The following is a 14,812-nucleotide window of genomic DNA, read 5'->3' as shown; positions in this document are numbered from 1 at the left end:
CAGGAATATATCAGAGCCTGGGACTGTGGGAAAGCTTTGAAGTCCTCTCATGGTGTCTCACCTCTCCTTCTCTTCTCTCTTACTGTAGATTATTTATGTACCTGGCAGAGAGAAGCAATAAATACGAATGTGTTTAATAGATGACAATTTAGGTGTCTGTGAGATAATATGGATCTGAAGCCAATTACCAAACTTTTCCTTTATGTAAGTAGTTTGTTAAAGTGACTCTTTGAAGAGAAACATACTCTTTAGCAGCTAAGGTCTTGTGTTAACCTTTTTCTCTCAGCCTTCGAATTTTTTGCAGTTTCCAACATCAGTAAAGGGGCCTGAGATGCAGAGTTGTCCATAACTGATCTAATAAAAGACACTTCAGAGCAGTTCTGTTTTTGTACAGGAGTTGCAAAAGGAAAATTTTATGGGAATACAATACAAACACTGGCTCAGAAATAATTCTTTTGCTAGACAAGGAAATGATAGATATTTTTTGGGTTATTCTTCCTTCTAACCAGCTTCCCCCCACCTTCTTCTTTTTTCTTTTTGCATTGTTACTATTTACTGTCTGTGTTCCTGCTTTTACCAAGTTTTTGCCCTTGAAGGGAATTCATGACAGCTTATCAAAATGTTTTATAAGATAATTTTACATTCTTGTCAGCTTATCAAAATGTTTTATAAGATATTTTATATATTTTACCTAGCATTTTGAGTTGCTTTTGGTGGGACAATTGGCCACTCTTTAGTCTGTCATACTACTGGACATGAAGTCTAGTATGCTTTTTAGAGTTTTAACTTCATTTGTTTGCAAGATATTACCCCATATTCTGAAGACCTAGGCTCTAACTTTGGTAGCCCAATTTCCCTATCTGTAAAGAGGAAGACTAACTACCCTTCTAAGTATGTCCAATTGTTCTCTGTCAAAGACTCATGAGATAATTAGTGTGAAGTCAGTTTGAAACTGGAAAGTGCCCTATAAATTTTCTGGACTTTATAAACAAAAGAAGCAAACAAACAATAAAAAAATCATAACTAAGGATAAAAAGCATAGAATGACTTGTTCAATTTAAAATTTCTAGATATTTGCAGTCATCTTATTCATTTTCTGGCATCAGGTATGGATGGGAAAGTCTTAAGATTTCTTTAAAAAATACAATATTATTTACATGTTGTATTTTACACTAATTGTATAAGTTATTTTTTAATGAAAGAGAAAGAAGGCACATTTAAGCATACCACAAAATCTGTCCTCACGTTTTTAAAGTTTTGTGAAGGATCTGTCCCTTTAAAATATGGGTGAGCAATCTAACCTAAGATGCTTACAACACTTTATATATTTTGCAGGCTGAGATTCTGAGTGTCTCACACTTTGTAATGTATTTTGGTCTCTGTGCTGCAAGGACAATGAAATATTATTATAGGTAACTACTCATATCACTCTTCTCATTCTCAAACTGTACTCACAGGTTAAGAATGTGAGAGGAAACACCTTTAAGTACACCTTTAAGAGCCTCTTGGATGCCAGGTGATTTGCAAATGGACCAACCTGAGACTCAGGCATGATGTTACTGTTTACTATTTCCTGTAGATGTTCCATGTCTTAACTACTACATTGAACATATCATAGGGCCTGTCCTCTAAACATTTATTTTTTTTTAAAGATTTTATTTATTTGACAGAGAAAGAGCACAAGCAGGGAAAGTGGCAGGCAGAGGGAGAGGAAGAAGCAGGCTCCCCGCTGAGCAGAGAGCCAAATGCGGGGCTTGATTCCAGGATCCCGGGATCTCGACCTGAGCTGAAGGCTGACACTTAACCGACTGAACCACCCAGGTGCCCATCTTCTAAACATTTATACCAAGACAGTACATTTGCATGTATATCATTTACTTATCTGCATATATTGAGCCAGTCCTACTACATGTGAGGTCTTATGCTTCTTCTCCAGAAGCTCATAGTTATTAGGAAAGGAGACAAAACTACAATTATCATTCTATGTGATAAGTGCTAGAAAGAGACAAGGTCCTATGGGAGCACAGTCAAGAGCAACGAACCCGTATTGAGGTGCCGTAGGGTTGGGTGGCAAGCAACAGTGAAGGGTTCACAACAGAACTGATGCTTAGTCTGAATAATGAAGGATAAGCAGGAAATAGGTAAAGGAAAAGGAGGAGGGTCAGGACTTAAGAAAAAGGAGTAACATATGTGAACATGACATATACGAGAGAGTATGACAAGACTGGAGAACCCAGTTTGCTGTATGCTGAATGTATTTATTCCACCTAGTTACTGTTATGCCTGTCTCCCTTGCTATGTTCCAGTTCTTGGGGTGGGATTGTGTATAATGGTTTCTTTGTTCCCATGTAGGCACAGAGATGGAGCACAGTAAATGATGACTAATGGTATTCATTCAGGACATGACACGAATGACAGGAGGTAAGGGAGAATAGTCAGAAGTCCATTAATGGAGGAAGGTTATTATCTAGTGACAATGAATAGGAAATGGGATAGATTGAAGAATTAACTTGGGAATGAGAATGGTTAAGACTTGCTCTATTGGCAAGGGGTATGAAAAAGTAAATAATGACTTTCCAGGTTTCTGTTTGGATTATGGGTGGACAGTAACAGTAATGTTATTAATAATAACAGCTGATATTCATTGGGCAGTCTGCATCAGGTAGTACACTGTTTTACATGTATTAGACCATTTAATCTCTCAATGACTCAGTGAGGTAGATATGCTTATTATCTCTACTTACCTTTGAGAAAATCGGGAAAATCAGAGGTCTACTTGCCCCAAATCACCCAGCTAGGGATAGTGATTTCAATCCCAGGAATTCTGATTCCTGTAGTCATACACATAATGTACTCTTCTTCACTGCCTCTAACAAATGTGATCAATATTTAGAATGATGGTCCTATTCAATGTTTGGCCCATAAATTGCATGTCTTTTACTAAACACAGAGACACATACGGTGATCGCCTCTTTTTGATCCGATTTTGGGACCTCGATTCTGTATTTTTCACTTTTTCTACCTGGAGAATCTAAAGTGGGGTGGACGTCTGATAAAAAAAAGTTAACACAAAAGATGAGAGAAGGCGGGTACAGAAAGGACATTCTCGAACTCAAGCCGCTGCTGAAATGATGGAATCTGGTTCTATCAGGCTTCCTCTGCCCCCATTCCCAGGCGCGCGCACACGCACGCATACACACACACACACACACACACACACACACACGTCGTAAGTTATATATACATATATGGACGCCAAGTTTCAGGTTGGTTCTAGCAGTCCTCAACTCACATCGAAGGTTCATTTTCCGACTCCTGGACAGTCCAACACGAGGTTAACTCGAGGCCGCCCATACAGCCCAGGGAAACACCTTCCGGCTGGGCGGGCGCTCGTTTCCAGGGCAACCGCCCGCGGAAGCACCTGGGGCACGCGCCCCGGCACCTGCGAAGAGTCCCGCCTGACGCCAGGGGGCGCGGGAGCGCGTCGGCTCCTCCCACCCCACGCCTGCCCCACGCCAGCCCCACGCCAGCCCCGCCCCCGCCCCGCCCCCGGCCCCGCCTTCTCTCCATCGGGCCCAGCCGCTCCTGGCTCCCGGCCGCGCTCCCAGCGCAGGCGCAGTCCCGCGCTCCCTCGGCGGCTCCCAGCGCAGTGCGCCCACCGCGACTGAGTGTAGCGGCGTCGGCCGGCGGTCCTCTTCTTCTTCTCGCTGTTTTCGGGCGCGCTCCGTACAGCGCTGAGAGCGCCCCTGAGCGCGGACAGTGACCGCGGTGATTTCGTCAGGTGAGTGCAGCCGCGGGAGGGAGAGGCCCCAGGCGCGGAGCACCGCCCCCCTCGGTGCCCGCGCGCCCGCCTCCCTCCCGCGAGCCGGCCTGGAGGGGCAGCCGTGGCAGGTGCAGATGCCGGCGCAGCGCGCGGGGACTCGGCCCAGCAGCTCCTAGCCCGGCAAGCGCGCTCCCCGGCTCGGCACGCGGGCTTTAGGACCCCCGGCGGGAGGGCTCCGCGCCTCGGGGTGTCTGGGGGTGTCTGGGGCCGCTGTGGCGTCGGGCGGCGGCGGCGGCGGCTCCTCCCCCGCCCCCCGGACGCGGGCGCGTTACTCATTAACTGCGCGGTCCCGAGCGCCCGCGGCTGTGAACCCGAATCCCGGTTACCTGTCGGCGGGGCGCGCGCGGCTGGCTGCCGGGGGTCCGCGGTCGCGGGGTGGCGGGGGGTGGGGGGGTTGGTTGTAAGAGAGTTCCCGAACAAGTGTGGAGCCCGGCGCTGCGCGGGACCTGGAGTGGAGCGAAGCAGTAGACTTGGACCTGGAGTCTTAGTAAAGGACACGCGAGGCTCCGGGCCGAGACGTAAAGGTCACCCTTGGCAGGTTTCGGCGAAACTTGGGGGGCCAGAGCAAGCGCCGGGAGTCGCGCCTTAGGCGGCAGCGCATTTCGGCCTGACTTTTGTTTCGGGGAATTGAGACGAGCTGCACCGACGTAATTGTAATTACACTGCCCTTCCAGCGTTGACAACTCTCTGCGACTGCCCGGGGACCAGCCAGCTCTAATGGACTCTAGAAGTGATGATGTTAGGTGGAATCTGCAGCACGTGAAGAGTTGCCAGTTGTTATGGGATTAAGAAAACAAATCTGTAATGGCTAAAGGGTAAGGTCTGGAAAATTAAGAATGCTGAGTTAATACTGATTCCTGAGAAGCAATTTAGTTTCGCCGAAATACAGCATATTCCGCGGCTACCTGTTCCACACTCCTGTTTCCCCCTCCCAACTCCTTTCAGTGTGGGGAAAAAAGCCGTGTAATCTTTTGCCGTGGAATGATTACATAATTGGAGAAGACCGATAAGCGGATTAAAACAAAACTGTTCTATTGTAAATCGATTGAAAGACCCAGTTCTGTTCGTTATCCTCATTATTTTGTTCCTTATTATTTTCACGGTTTCTTTAAAACGGTGAATGACAAATCAAGGAGAAAAGAGGCAGAATAGATTAGTAGACCGATCACAGTAAATACTTGATACTGTTAAATATTCCACCAGTTTTATGGGGCCTTGTTCTGTTAATATTTGTCATTTATTTACTAGTCCTGCGCATTTTGATGGAACTTTTCATGTTTGGACAGACACTGAATCCCAACTGTGGTTTATGTGACCTAATGCTAAAACCCTTGTGGAGTTTAAAGAAGTTAAACAGTTTTACAATTTTACTACAATAGTGTATTTCTTACACTATATATATATAAATATGTATATAATGTATATATATATTTATACACACACATATATATTAGTCTATACATTTATTAACCAAAGTGGATACTTTAATATAACTCCTCCTTTGTGTTTGGCAAACAATCCAACTGTGGTATTGAATACCTCACACCTTTTCCTAGGATGGATAGTTGGTGTTTGGCCACTTGTGGGTTTTCTAATTAGATACACTTTTACTTTTTGAATTAGTATAGTTGTGCGTATGCTTCCTTTAATACTTTTTCCTTGAATTTTCTCTAAACCCTCAATTCCCCACAACACATACATAGACATTCCACAATTAATTTTTACAATGGAAGTTTTCTTAGAAATCTAGGCCCGTCCCAATCAATTCTTTATATGGTGGAGCAAAAACTTGGAGGTGACAGTTTGCATGTATGATTGTAGTTAGTGCACCTTTTATTTTCTTTCCTGAGCAGGACTGACTGAACCAATTAGTTACCTAGCAGTATGAAAAATTATTAATCGGTTTTAAAGTTTTAGCTCTGTTACTTACTGTGCATGTGACCTTCAGTAAATCGTTGAACCTCTCAGAGCTTATTTTCTCCATTTGTAAGTGGATAGAGTATTAGGTCAAACCATGTGACTGCCAGTTTTCAGCTGTTTTTAACATGGTTCAAACTAATATGAAAATCATAATGGTGGGATGAGAATTAAATGAGATATTCCGTTGGGGGAAAGGAACAAATACTAGCTTGGTAACTGGTCTATACTTTGTTGCTCTAGGTACTTTGATTCTTTTGGTCCTCAGGACTTGCTGGGATATAAGCGGTATTACCACATCTATAGATCAGGAAATTGAGATTCAGAGAGGTAAAATACCTTGCTTCTGGTTACTTAGTTGTCAGTGGTCATATAGATGATTAATGGCAGAGCCAAGCCGGGATTGAAAACTAAGTAGGCTGCCCAAAATGGGACTCCACATCCTTGCTCCCTCCATTCCTTTCTACATCTTCTGTAGAAAAACATTGTAATTAAAAGGTGACTGCAGAACAAAGGTGTTATTGTCATTTGTATTTCTGGGTAAAAAGTATCCAGGTTTTCTGTTGATGGTGATACCCGTACTGCTACTCCTACTTTTGAGCTTATAGCTTACCACGTGGCAGGTTCTGCTCTAAGCACTATCCGAAGTCATATACTCTGACAGTGATTTAGGAGTTAGCTAATGCTTTATCCCATTTTATAGTTGAGAACATTAAGACACTGGAAGGTTATGTAGCTTGCTTTAAAATCTCACAGCAAATTAAGCAACACGACTAGATTAGAAAAGGCAGTTAGTTTTTAATGTCTGTGCTCTTTGCCACTACACTCTACTGCTTCATGTGTAGATTGTAATGCTGAATTGTTTTTAATTAAGCTTTTATGAGATACTTAATATAATAAGTAATTCTTTATGTGTCACCAGAGATTTTCAAATCAAATATTCATTGAGCATCTACTCTGCAAGTCACAGTGGGGGGAGTAGTGGTTGAAGGAAAGTATTCATGGAGTCTAGAAGGCCTTATAATCATTCCCATATCTTTTATAAGGTTCTCAAAATTTATTTATTTTTTATTTTTAAAGATTTTATTTACTTATTTGACAGAGAGATCACAAGTAGGCAGAGAGACAGGCAGAGACAGGGGGTAAGCAGGCTTCTTGCTGAGCGGAGAGCCCAATGCGGGGCTCAATCCCAGGACCCTGAGATCATGACCTGAGCCAAAGGCAGAGGCTTAACCACTGAGACACCCAGGCGCCCCAAGGTTATCAAAATTTAGAACGTATATGTCACATATGTGTTGTAGTTTTAATGCATGCCAAATAAGACAAAGCGTTAGAATAGTTGGAGAGTGGGGAGGAAGGATTGAGTCGTTGGTAGAGATACTGCGTGTTGAGGAAATGAGGGAGAACTTCTGGGATATTCTGAGGGAGTACACTTTTTCAAGTGTAAAGCTTTGTCTTAGAGTTTTGGTTAAGATGTAGTTCATTAAAGAACAGTAAATTGTTACTAAATTAATTACTTAAACACACTTGGGTATTTTAAAAATAGAATATCTGAGCCTTTGAAAACTCCTTGCTAGCTAATTCCTCCCTTTCTCTACTGTTCTCCCTAGCTTTGCCAGCTAGTAGTTCTGTGTGCGTGTGTGTGTGTATGTGTGTGTATATATGCATGTGTGTTTTCTCTTTTATGCTTCTAGAGTATTGAGTACATGCCTCTCTTTTGGTATTCATTAGTTTTGGTATTCGTATTGTCTTGTAAATCTTCACAGTGTGTTCTCTTTCTCTAATTTACACGTGCTTTGAAGGCAGGGCATAAGTCATCCTACCCGCCATTTTATAGCTTTAGCACTGGGTCCGGAACCCATAGGTACTGGGCTGTGTAGTGATGGGTGTCAGTGGAAGAATATTAAGATATATTGAAATTGATCTGGCAGCAGTAATGGAAATGTGTTCTGAGTAAGAGCTGTGGGGACTAAGGAAAGAAAGGGAAGGATATTCTTTCAGCAGCTAGCATTAACTTGCTATCTTTGTTTTTCTCTTCTGCTTTCCCTTTCAACTTATAACTAAATGAGGTAGTTTTATAAGCTTAAATTCTACCCAGTCATGGTTAGGAAAAAGTGAAAAAGTAATCTTGATTTACCTTAGAATATTGGCAGCAGAAAATGAGATAGCTGTAGCCATTAGCTGAGATTACTTAAATCAGAGGAAGAGAATGGAAAATTTTGAAGTTGTTCAAGTTTGTGGGGATTTGTTTCTTGTTGTTAAGAACAGGGTTGTAAATGTAATTATAATGGAAGTTGATAGAATTCTACGTATATGGATTGACAATCTGGTATAAAGAAACTATGCAAGAATGAGATTACTTTAGAAGCTTAAAAGAGGGGCTCCTGGGTGCTCAGTGGGTTAAGCCACTGCCTTCAGCTCAGGTTATGATCCCAGGGTCCTGGGATCGAGCCCCACGTTGGGCTCTCTGCTCAGTGGGGAGAGTGCTTCCTCCCCTCTCTCTCTGCCTGCCTCTCTGTCTGCTTGTGATCTCTGTCAAATAAATAAATAAAATCTTAAAAAAAAAAAAAGAAGCTTTAAAGAACATATAGATGATAGCTTAGAATTAATTAAATAAGTGAATTGTAATATGATGGGTTTGGATAATGTTATTAAGTATTTGTTGGGAGCGCCTAGGTTGGACAGATCAGGATCAGATATAAAAAATCATCCAAAATAGTTAAAAAAAAAAACAATAAGTCAAAGTGTATTAATTTCCTTTTAGGAAGAGAATTGTATTTGAACTCTACACCTCAGGAAAAAAACAACAACCCTGTTTTCCTTTTTATATCAGATAAATAAGGATCCCTTCTGGTTATAAGACCCCTTAGATTTTTACAGATAGCACACGTTTGTATCGTGCTTTGCAATCTATGCAACATTTTTACATTGACTGTTAAGCCATTTGATTTTGTCAGATACAAGCATGAGGGGTAATACCACCCATTATAGACGCTGAAACTGAGGTCCAGAGAAATTAAGTGACATGTGCAAGTTTGCACAGCTAGTTAATGACTGAGCTAGAAGGAAGGTTTCCTAAAACTGCTTTGATAAAATGCTCAGGATCCCCAAACATTTTAAAAACTCAGTTTCTCTAGTCTTGATATTCTCCCTAGGTGCTTACTGTTGTATCTGTATCTTTGAAACAAAGGTAGCCTGGAATCACTCTCTGTACTCTTTCTGCTTTGTTATTTATTCTCTCTCTAAAGACTCTTACTGTTTATTTAGCCAAAGAATATACACCTCAGTGCCTGTTGAGTGTTGACGTACATTCTTATGCAAAATAAGCAGAAGCTATTAAGAAAACTATTGGAAAATGCTTTTTATATTTCTTTTCTAAGGATTTGTAGTTAAATACAGTATTAGTAAGCCAGTTAAGTTCTGAGTATTTTCTGAAAATCCTTAAAGAATCTGCAAAAACTAGCATCTCTAAAACATATTTGCATCCTGTAGAATTGGTAAATGCAACTTAATTTGTGCTCAGTTTTAATAAGAGTGGAAAGATTGTGTAGCTTGATTGACCATCTGACTAATTTTTCCCTTTGGTTATTAATTAAATTTATGCTTACCAACATAGGACGCTTCTTAAAATATAAATGTGATCTTGTTTGTTAATATCAAAATGTTTAGTGAATGTTAATGAAAAAATGATTAATATCTTTCCCCTTATTTATATTGTATTTGAATAAATTTGAAAGCTGTCTAATTGTGGAGAATTTCAAGTAAAATCGGTAGATGCAAAATCATAGTGAACCTCAGAGTTCCTATCATTTAGCCCAGGAGTCAGCAAGAAGGGTCAATCCTGCTACATCTACTTCTCCCCTTCTTGTATTATTTTGAGCAAATTCAGGCATTGTATACTTTCATCTGTGAATATCTCAGTATTTTTTTTAAACAATGAAGGGCAGTTGGCTATAATATGGTTACACACTTTAAAAAATTAATAGTAATTCCTTAGTATGAAATAGCCATATTTTTCACATAACAGTAAGACCACAATAATAAAATCAAGCTTCTGTTTATTTCTACTTACATGCCGATCCCCAAGTTCTATAAGAGCTGAATAAGTATTTTAAATCCCACACAGCAGCTAAATGGAGGAAGAAATGATGATAGCAAAGGAAATATAGGAAAATAGACTAGAACTCAAGGCAATAGTGAATGCTCATTTCAGTAGCTGTGTGTTAGAGAAACGTTAGTTTTGCCTTCCTGGAAGTAAGACGAGGGTTCAGAGAGTGAACAGTACTCTGTTCAGAATGCTCGCTCACTCACTCATGGTTCGTTGAGTGAGACCTCTTAGAGAGCCTCTGTCTTGACCTACCCTTTCTCTGAATCCTGCCTCGTCCCCCCAGTCAGTTTTCCTTTTGAAGTGATTCTTGGATGTAGTGGAATCAGGTGGCAGAATCATACCAGGGTTTGAATCCTCGCTGTTATTTATTGACCATTTGACTTTGACAAAATTAATTATTCTCTGAGCCTATTTCTTTTTCGGTTAAAAAAAGAATCCCAGTTCAAAGGGATACTGTGAGGAATAATTAGAATAATGAAATGTATACTATGTGTATATGTGTATGTCATGTGTACAGAATGTATGTGTATATATGTATAAATATGTGACACTATTAGAATGTTTTTCATGTATGTGTATGTATGTATGCATGTATATATGCATCTTCATCCCTTCCAGTCTTGGAGGTATGGCCTTGACAGTGAGCCCTGGGTGTTATACACAGATAATGAATCATGGAACACTACATCAGAAACTAATGAAGGACGGTATGGTGACTAATGTAACATAGTATGCAAACAAACAAACATCAGACCCTTGTAACCTCTTGACTAGCCTGTTGCAATAACCTCTTAACCAACTGCCTCTAGTCTCTTTTCTCTAAAGTCCTTATGGCCTTAGGAGTCATTTTTTTTTTTTTCTAATGACTGCAGTACAGTGTATCTGTACTTGCTAAAGTGTAGATCTGACCATCTCCTCAGGATAAACTACAAGCAGCATTTTCCGTGTTAAACGAAGCTTTTAATCTATCACATATTTGCTTTTCCAGCCTGATTTTCTGTCACTCTCTCTTTCGTTGTTTCATTAGTGTCATTTTTCCCTGACTGTCCTGTTTTATTGCCCTGCCTTGTCCACCTATTGGATTCCTACTCAGCATCTAAAATAACTTATATTTTCCTCTCCTTGAAACATTTCCTTCCTCCCACACTTCTCCCCACAGCCCCCACGGTAGCCATTTAGTGGCTCACAACAGGCTGTGCGCTGTCTCTTCAGTCCATTTTGATAGTGCCATTCTTAGAACTTGTTGCCAGGATTTGCCCTGAGGAGATGTAAGCTGGCAATCATTCTTCCTTTCTAAATAGAATAAACACAATTGATAAAAAAATTTTTTAAATGCACTAATATTGTATATGGGTAAAATGTATTTAATAAATATATTTTAAATGTTAGTGGTTTTTAAGGAAGTGAATTGTTGGGATTTGTAACACTTTAATTCGTTATACACTATTGAAATAGCAACCTAATTTTTAATGACAGAAGCTGTTTCTTCCAAAATTCATGCTAAATTAAGAAGTCATTTGGGAATTAATAAAAGCATCTGGACCTTCCTCCCTGCTTTCCATCCTCCAGCAGTCTGTTAATAAATTGAAAGAGGAAAATAATACATATGTAAACATCTATGTCTGTTAAATACAGGATGTGGGTGCACAGTATGTGTTTGCTTTGTTGAGGAACATTTACAACAATACACTTGTAATTTTAACAATATTTTTAAACCAAACAACCATCGTTTTTTTCCTCTTTGATGAAGATGATGTTTGTGCTGAGATAGTGTGACAGAATATTTGGCAAATATTAGTCAGAAGATACCTTAGAGATCATTATAATTAGTAATAATGAATTTTAATTGGTCAGTGGCAGCCATGGTACTAAGCCCTTGATGAGTATTGTCTGAGTTAATGCTCAGACAACCTTATGATATCAGTACAGTTATTAACACCCCCCCCCCCATTTTTTTCAGGTGAGAAATTTAGATTTAGAGCTCTGAGGTCAAGTTGTTAGTAACTGATTGAGCTAGGACATCAGTCCAGTTCCAGAGTACAAGGTTTTTGGTGAGGTAGCAAATACTGGTTGTCAGACCCTGGTCTTCCTTCTTACATACAGATACACTTACAACCTTAAAATCGGGATCTTTGGGTCCAATTTCATCACTAAACTGATGAAGACATTTGGGCTGCCCAAGTTTGCGTGTGTAAGTTAGAGGCTGGTCAAAACTAAAACCTTACCTTTTTTCTTCAGGTATTTCTGTTTCTGTTCTGCTGTGATGCTTATAACCTCCTGCATTGGAAATTATTTACTTTCTGAAGCATGTGCTTGGAGGAATTGTAGTAAAATAATACTGAATTACAATTATTTAATTTTCAGATATTAAATTGATATGGGAAAAGATTAAGATTATGGCTTTAAAGTGTTTTTCCCCTTAGAAGTAAATCCTTTGTTTCTCACTTGTTGAGTAAATCAAATGAGGGGAATGTGCTTTTTGTGGGAAAATGAATTTTATTTGTTCTTTTGGACTATTAATTTTGGACTAATATAAATTGAGTTTCTTGATTTCATTTAAATTATATATGCATATCAATGTTATCCAAGTGCTTCAGTTTTTAATTGAAAATATTGTACCAGCAATTCATCTTAATTTCTTGAGTTATCCTAAAGATGCCTTGTATTTTCAGTTAGAAAGTTCATATTAATTAGAAAGAATTTGACAACATGTTATTAGGATTTCTCTAGGCATTCATTAAATGAGTTAATACATGTGACATTTCTTAGCAACAGTATCTGACACATAGTTAACTTTCAGTAAACATTGTTGCTTTTGCTATGATAATACTGACTTCTAGAAAGAAAAAATAACGTGAAATACATACGGGTGATCAGAAGTAAATTGTTTTGGTCAACTTTTCCTTATAATTCAATGTCAGCTTTATTGCTTAGAATTCAGTAATAATAAAACCAAATAGGCTGTAGTTCACCCATAAGAATTTAATGTGGTCAACCCTTTTCACACATTGGTAGTGCTCCTTAACAGGTGTAGTTTATGAATTGAGATAATCTCCAGAAGAAATTAGGTTTTTTTGAATTACTCATTACTTGATGCAAAAAATAACACTGCTTAAAAATAGCAGCTTATTTTACTCATATAAAAACTTTGAATATGAAGTAATTCTTAAAACTTCCATATATTTTAAAGAGCAAAAGATTTTCAGACAAGTGTGATTGGTGGCTCATTACCAGCTAAGTTACATCTTATGGAAATTGCATATGCTTGAAAAAGGGACTGAATTTAACCTTAAAATAATCTTTTCAGAAGTGATTTGAATTTAAACAAAGTTTAAATGTATCCTACAGAATGAAAACCTTGTAGGGAGAGGCAGTGACCATAGGTCCTGTCCCAAGTGTTACATGCGTTTCTTTTCATTCTCATCACGAAAGGTAGGAAACCCAAGCATAAGTGGCGCCTGGGTGGCTCAGTTGGTTAAGCACCTGATTCTTGATTTCCGCTCAAATCATGATCAGGGTTGTGAGATTGAGCAGGGTACACACTGCTGTGCAGTGTGTGGAGGATTGTAGCAGCACAACACACTGATTGTGGAGCCTGCTTGGAATTCTCCCACTCCCTCTCCCCCTGGTGACCCCTGCTTGAACACATTCTTTCTTGCTAAACAAAACAAAATAGCCCAGGCACAGATTTCCAGATGAGGACACCTAGGCACATGTTGGCCCAATAATTTGACAGAAGCAGGATTCAAACCCACCTCTGAGACTTGCATTTTACGTTTATTACTTTTACTTCAGTTTATAGCATATTTGTATTCTCCATAAAGGCTTGGCTTTCATACCTCAGACATGCCCAAAAAGCCCTTCCAAGGGCTTTGTCTTTCTCCTTAGTTCCTACTTGTACCTGATTCTTTAATTATACCAATTTTTAAAATAATGAATTGACTCCCTAGCACCCATCAAAGGGGACCAGGGGGATTTTGTTTTTATTTATTTATTTTTTAAAGATTTTGTTTATTTATTTGATATTTATTATATTTATATTTTTTATATTTACTTGACAGGCAGAGATCATAAGTAGGCAGAGACCGGCAGAGAGCGGGGAAGCAGGCTCACCCAGGATGCTGGGATCATGACCCGAGCCAAAGGCAGAGGCTTTAACCCCCGCTTTTGTTTTTATTTTTAATAACATCATGAATTCAGCGATTTAAAAATATATATTTTTTGGGGGTTCCTTACAGATACTATCTTTTTGATGTTCAGATTGTCCTATCTTTGGTTAGTGAGAATCCTTTTGATACCACTCCAGTAGTCTTTGATAGTTTCTTGCTTCCTGGTATAACAGGATGTTCCAGGGTCTTTTTGTACATTACTGTGCTTGGCCTGGAAATCAGCCATTTCTCTAAGGAGCCGTTGTTCTTTTTTTCGTACAAAATGGTATTACACTGGGCACAAGGGGTACTTACTCATTGCCCCTGAGTCGGTTACTGTTGTTATTACCACCTCAGTGGATAAATTTAGGAATTTTTTTGTTCTAATAGAATTTTTTTTTTCTGATGGATTCATATTTAAAACATCAGAATTTTTACTTCTTTGATTTTACATTTGTATCTCTTCTCATATGCTGAAAATCCTTAATTTGGAATGACATTAAAATAACTTATTTCCTTAATATTATAAATAATGGTTTTATGACAGCAACATTAATAATGTGATCACTGAAAATAGTTAACAGCTTTTTTCACATTCTTTGGTCTTTGGAATATATTTGTTAAGTGTGTACAATTTTATGTTTTAAAACCACTTGCAGTAGCTCTTCTATGTTGTTAAGCTACTATCTCAATACATAGCTAAGTTTATTTGTTTTATTTTTAGGGATTCTTTTTTAAAATTTAGTATTGTTTTATCACTTACATGGTTCCAAGCTCAAATTCAAATCTATAAGGCAAGGTCCATTTGAAAAAGTC

General features: G+C 39.2%; 2 protein-coding genes across 4 annotated transcripts in view; one reads left to right on the top strand and one right to left on the bottom strand.

Moving 5' to 3' along the window:
• BEST3 (bestrophin 3) overlaps positions 1-3,488 on the bottom strand; it is a 68,995-nt gene extending 65,507 nt beyond the window's left edge. Inside the window, exon 1 of the mRNA XM_082742878.1 lies at positions 3,293-3,488. The gene's annotated coding sequence lies outside the window, so the exon portion shown is untranslated. The remainder of the gene's footprint in view (positions 1-3,292) is intronic.
• Positions 3,489-3,552: 64 nt separating this feature from the next.
• The window catches only part of RAB3IP (RAB3A interacting protein), a 45,721-nt gene continuing 34,461 nt past the window's right edge, over positions 3,553-14,812 (top strand). Inside the window, exons 1-2 of one of the 3 annotated variants that reach the window (XM_082742909.1) lie at positions 3,567-3,781; positions 4,498-4,638. In XM_082742909.1, coding sequence (XP_082599035.1) covers positions 4,628-4,638 — 11 coding nt within the window. In that variant the 5' untranslated portion in view covers positions 3,567-3,781; positions 4,498-4,627. Of the gene's footprint in view, positions 3,782-3,894; positions 4,639-14,812 lie in introns of those variants that run through there. The other 2 variants (XM_082742910.1, XM_082742908.1) reach the window with 2 other exon arrangements.

The sequence above is a fragment of the Mustela nivalis genome (assembly GCF_964662115.1).
Source record: "Mustela nivalis genome assembly, chromosome: 7".
Classification (NCBI taxonomy): Eukaryota; Metazoa; Chordata; class Mammalia; order Carnivora; family Mustelidae; genus Mustela; species Mustela nivalis.
Note: the sequence above shows the minus strand (reverse complement) of the source record. Positions and strands in the feature narration are given on the sequence as shown.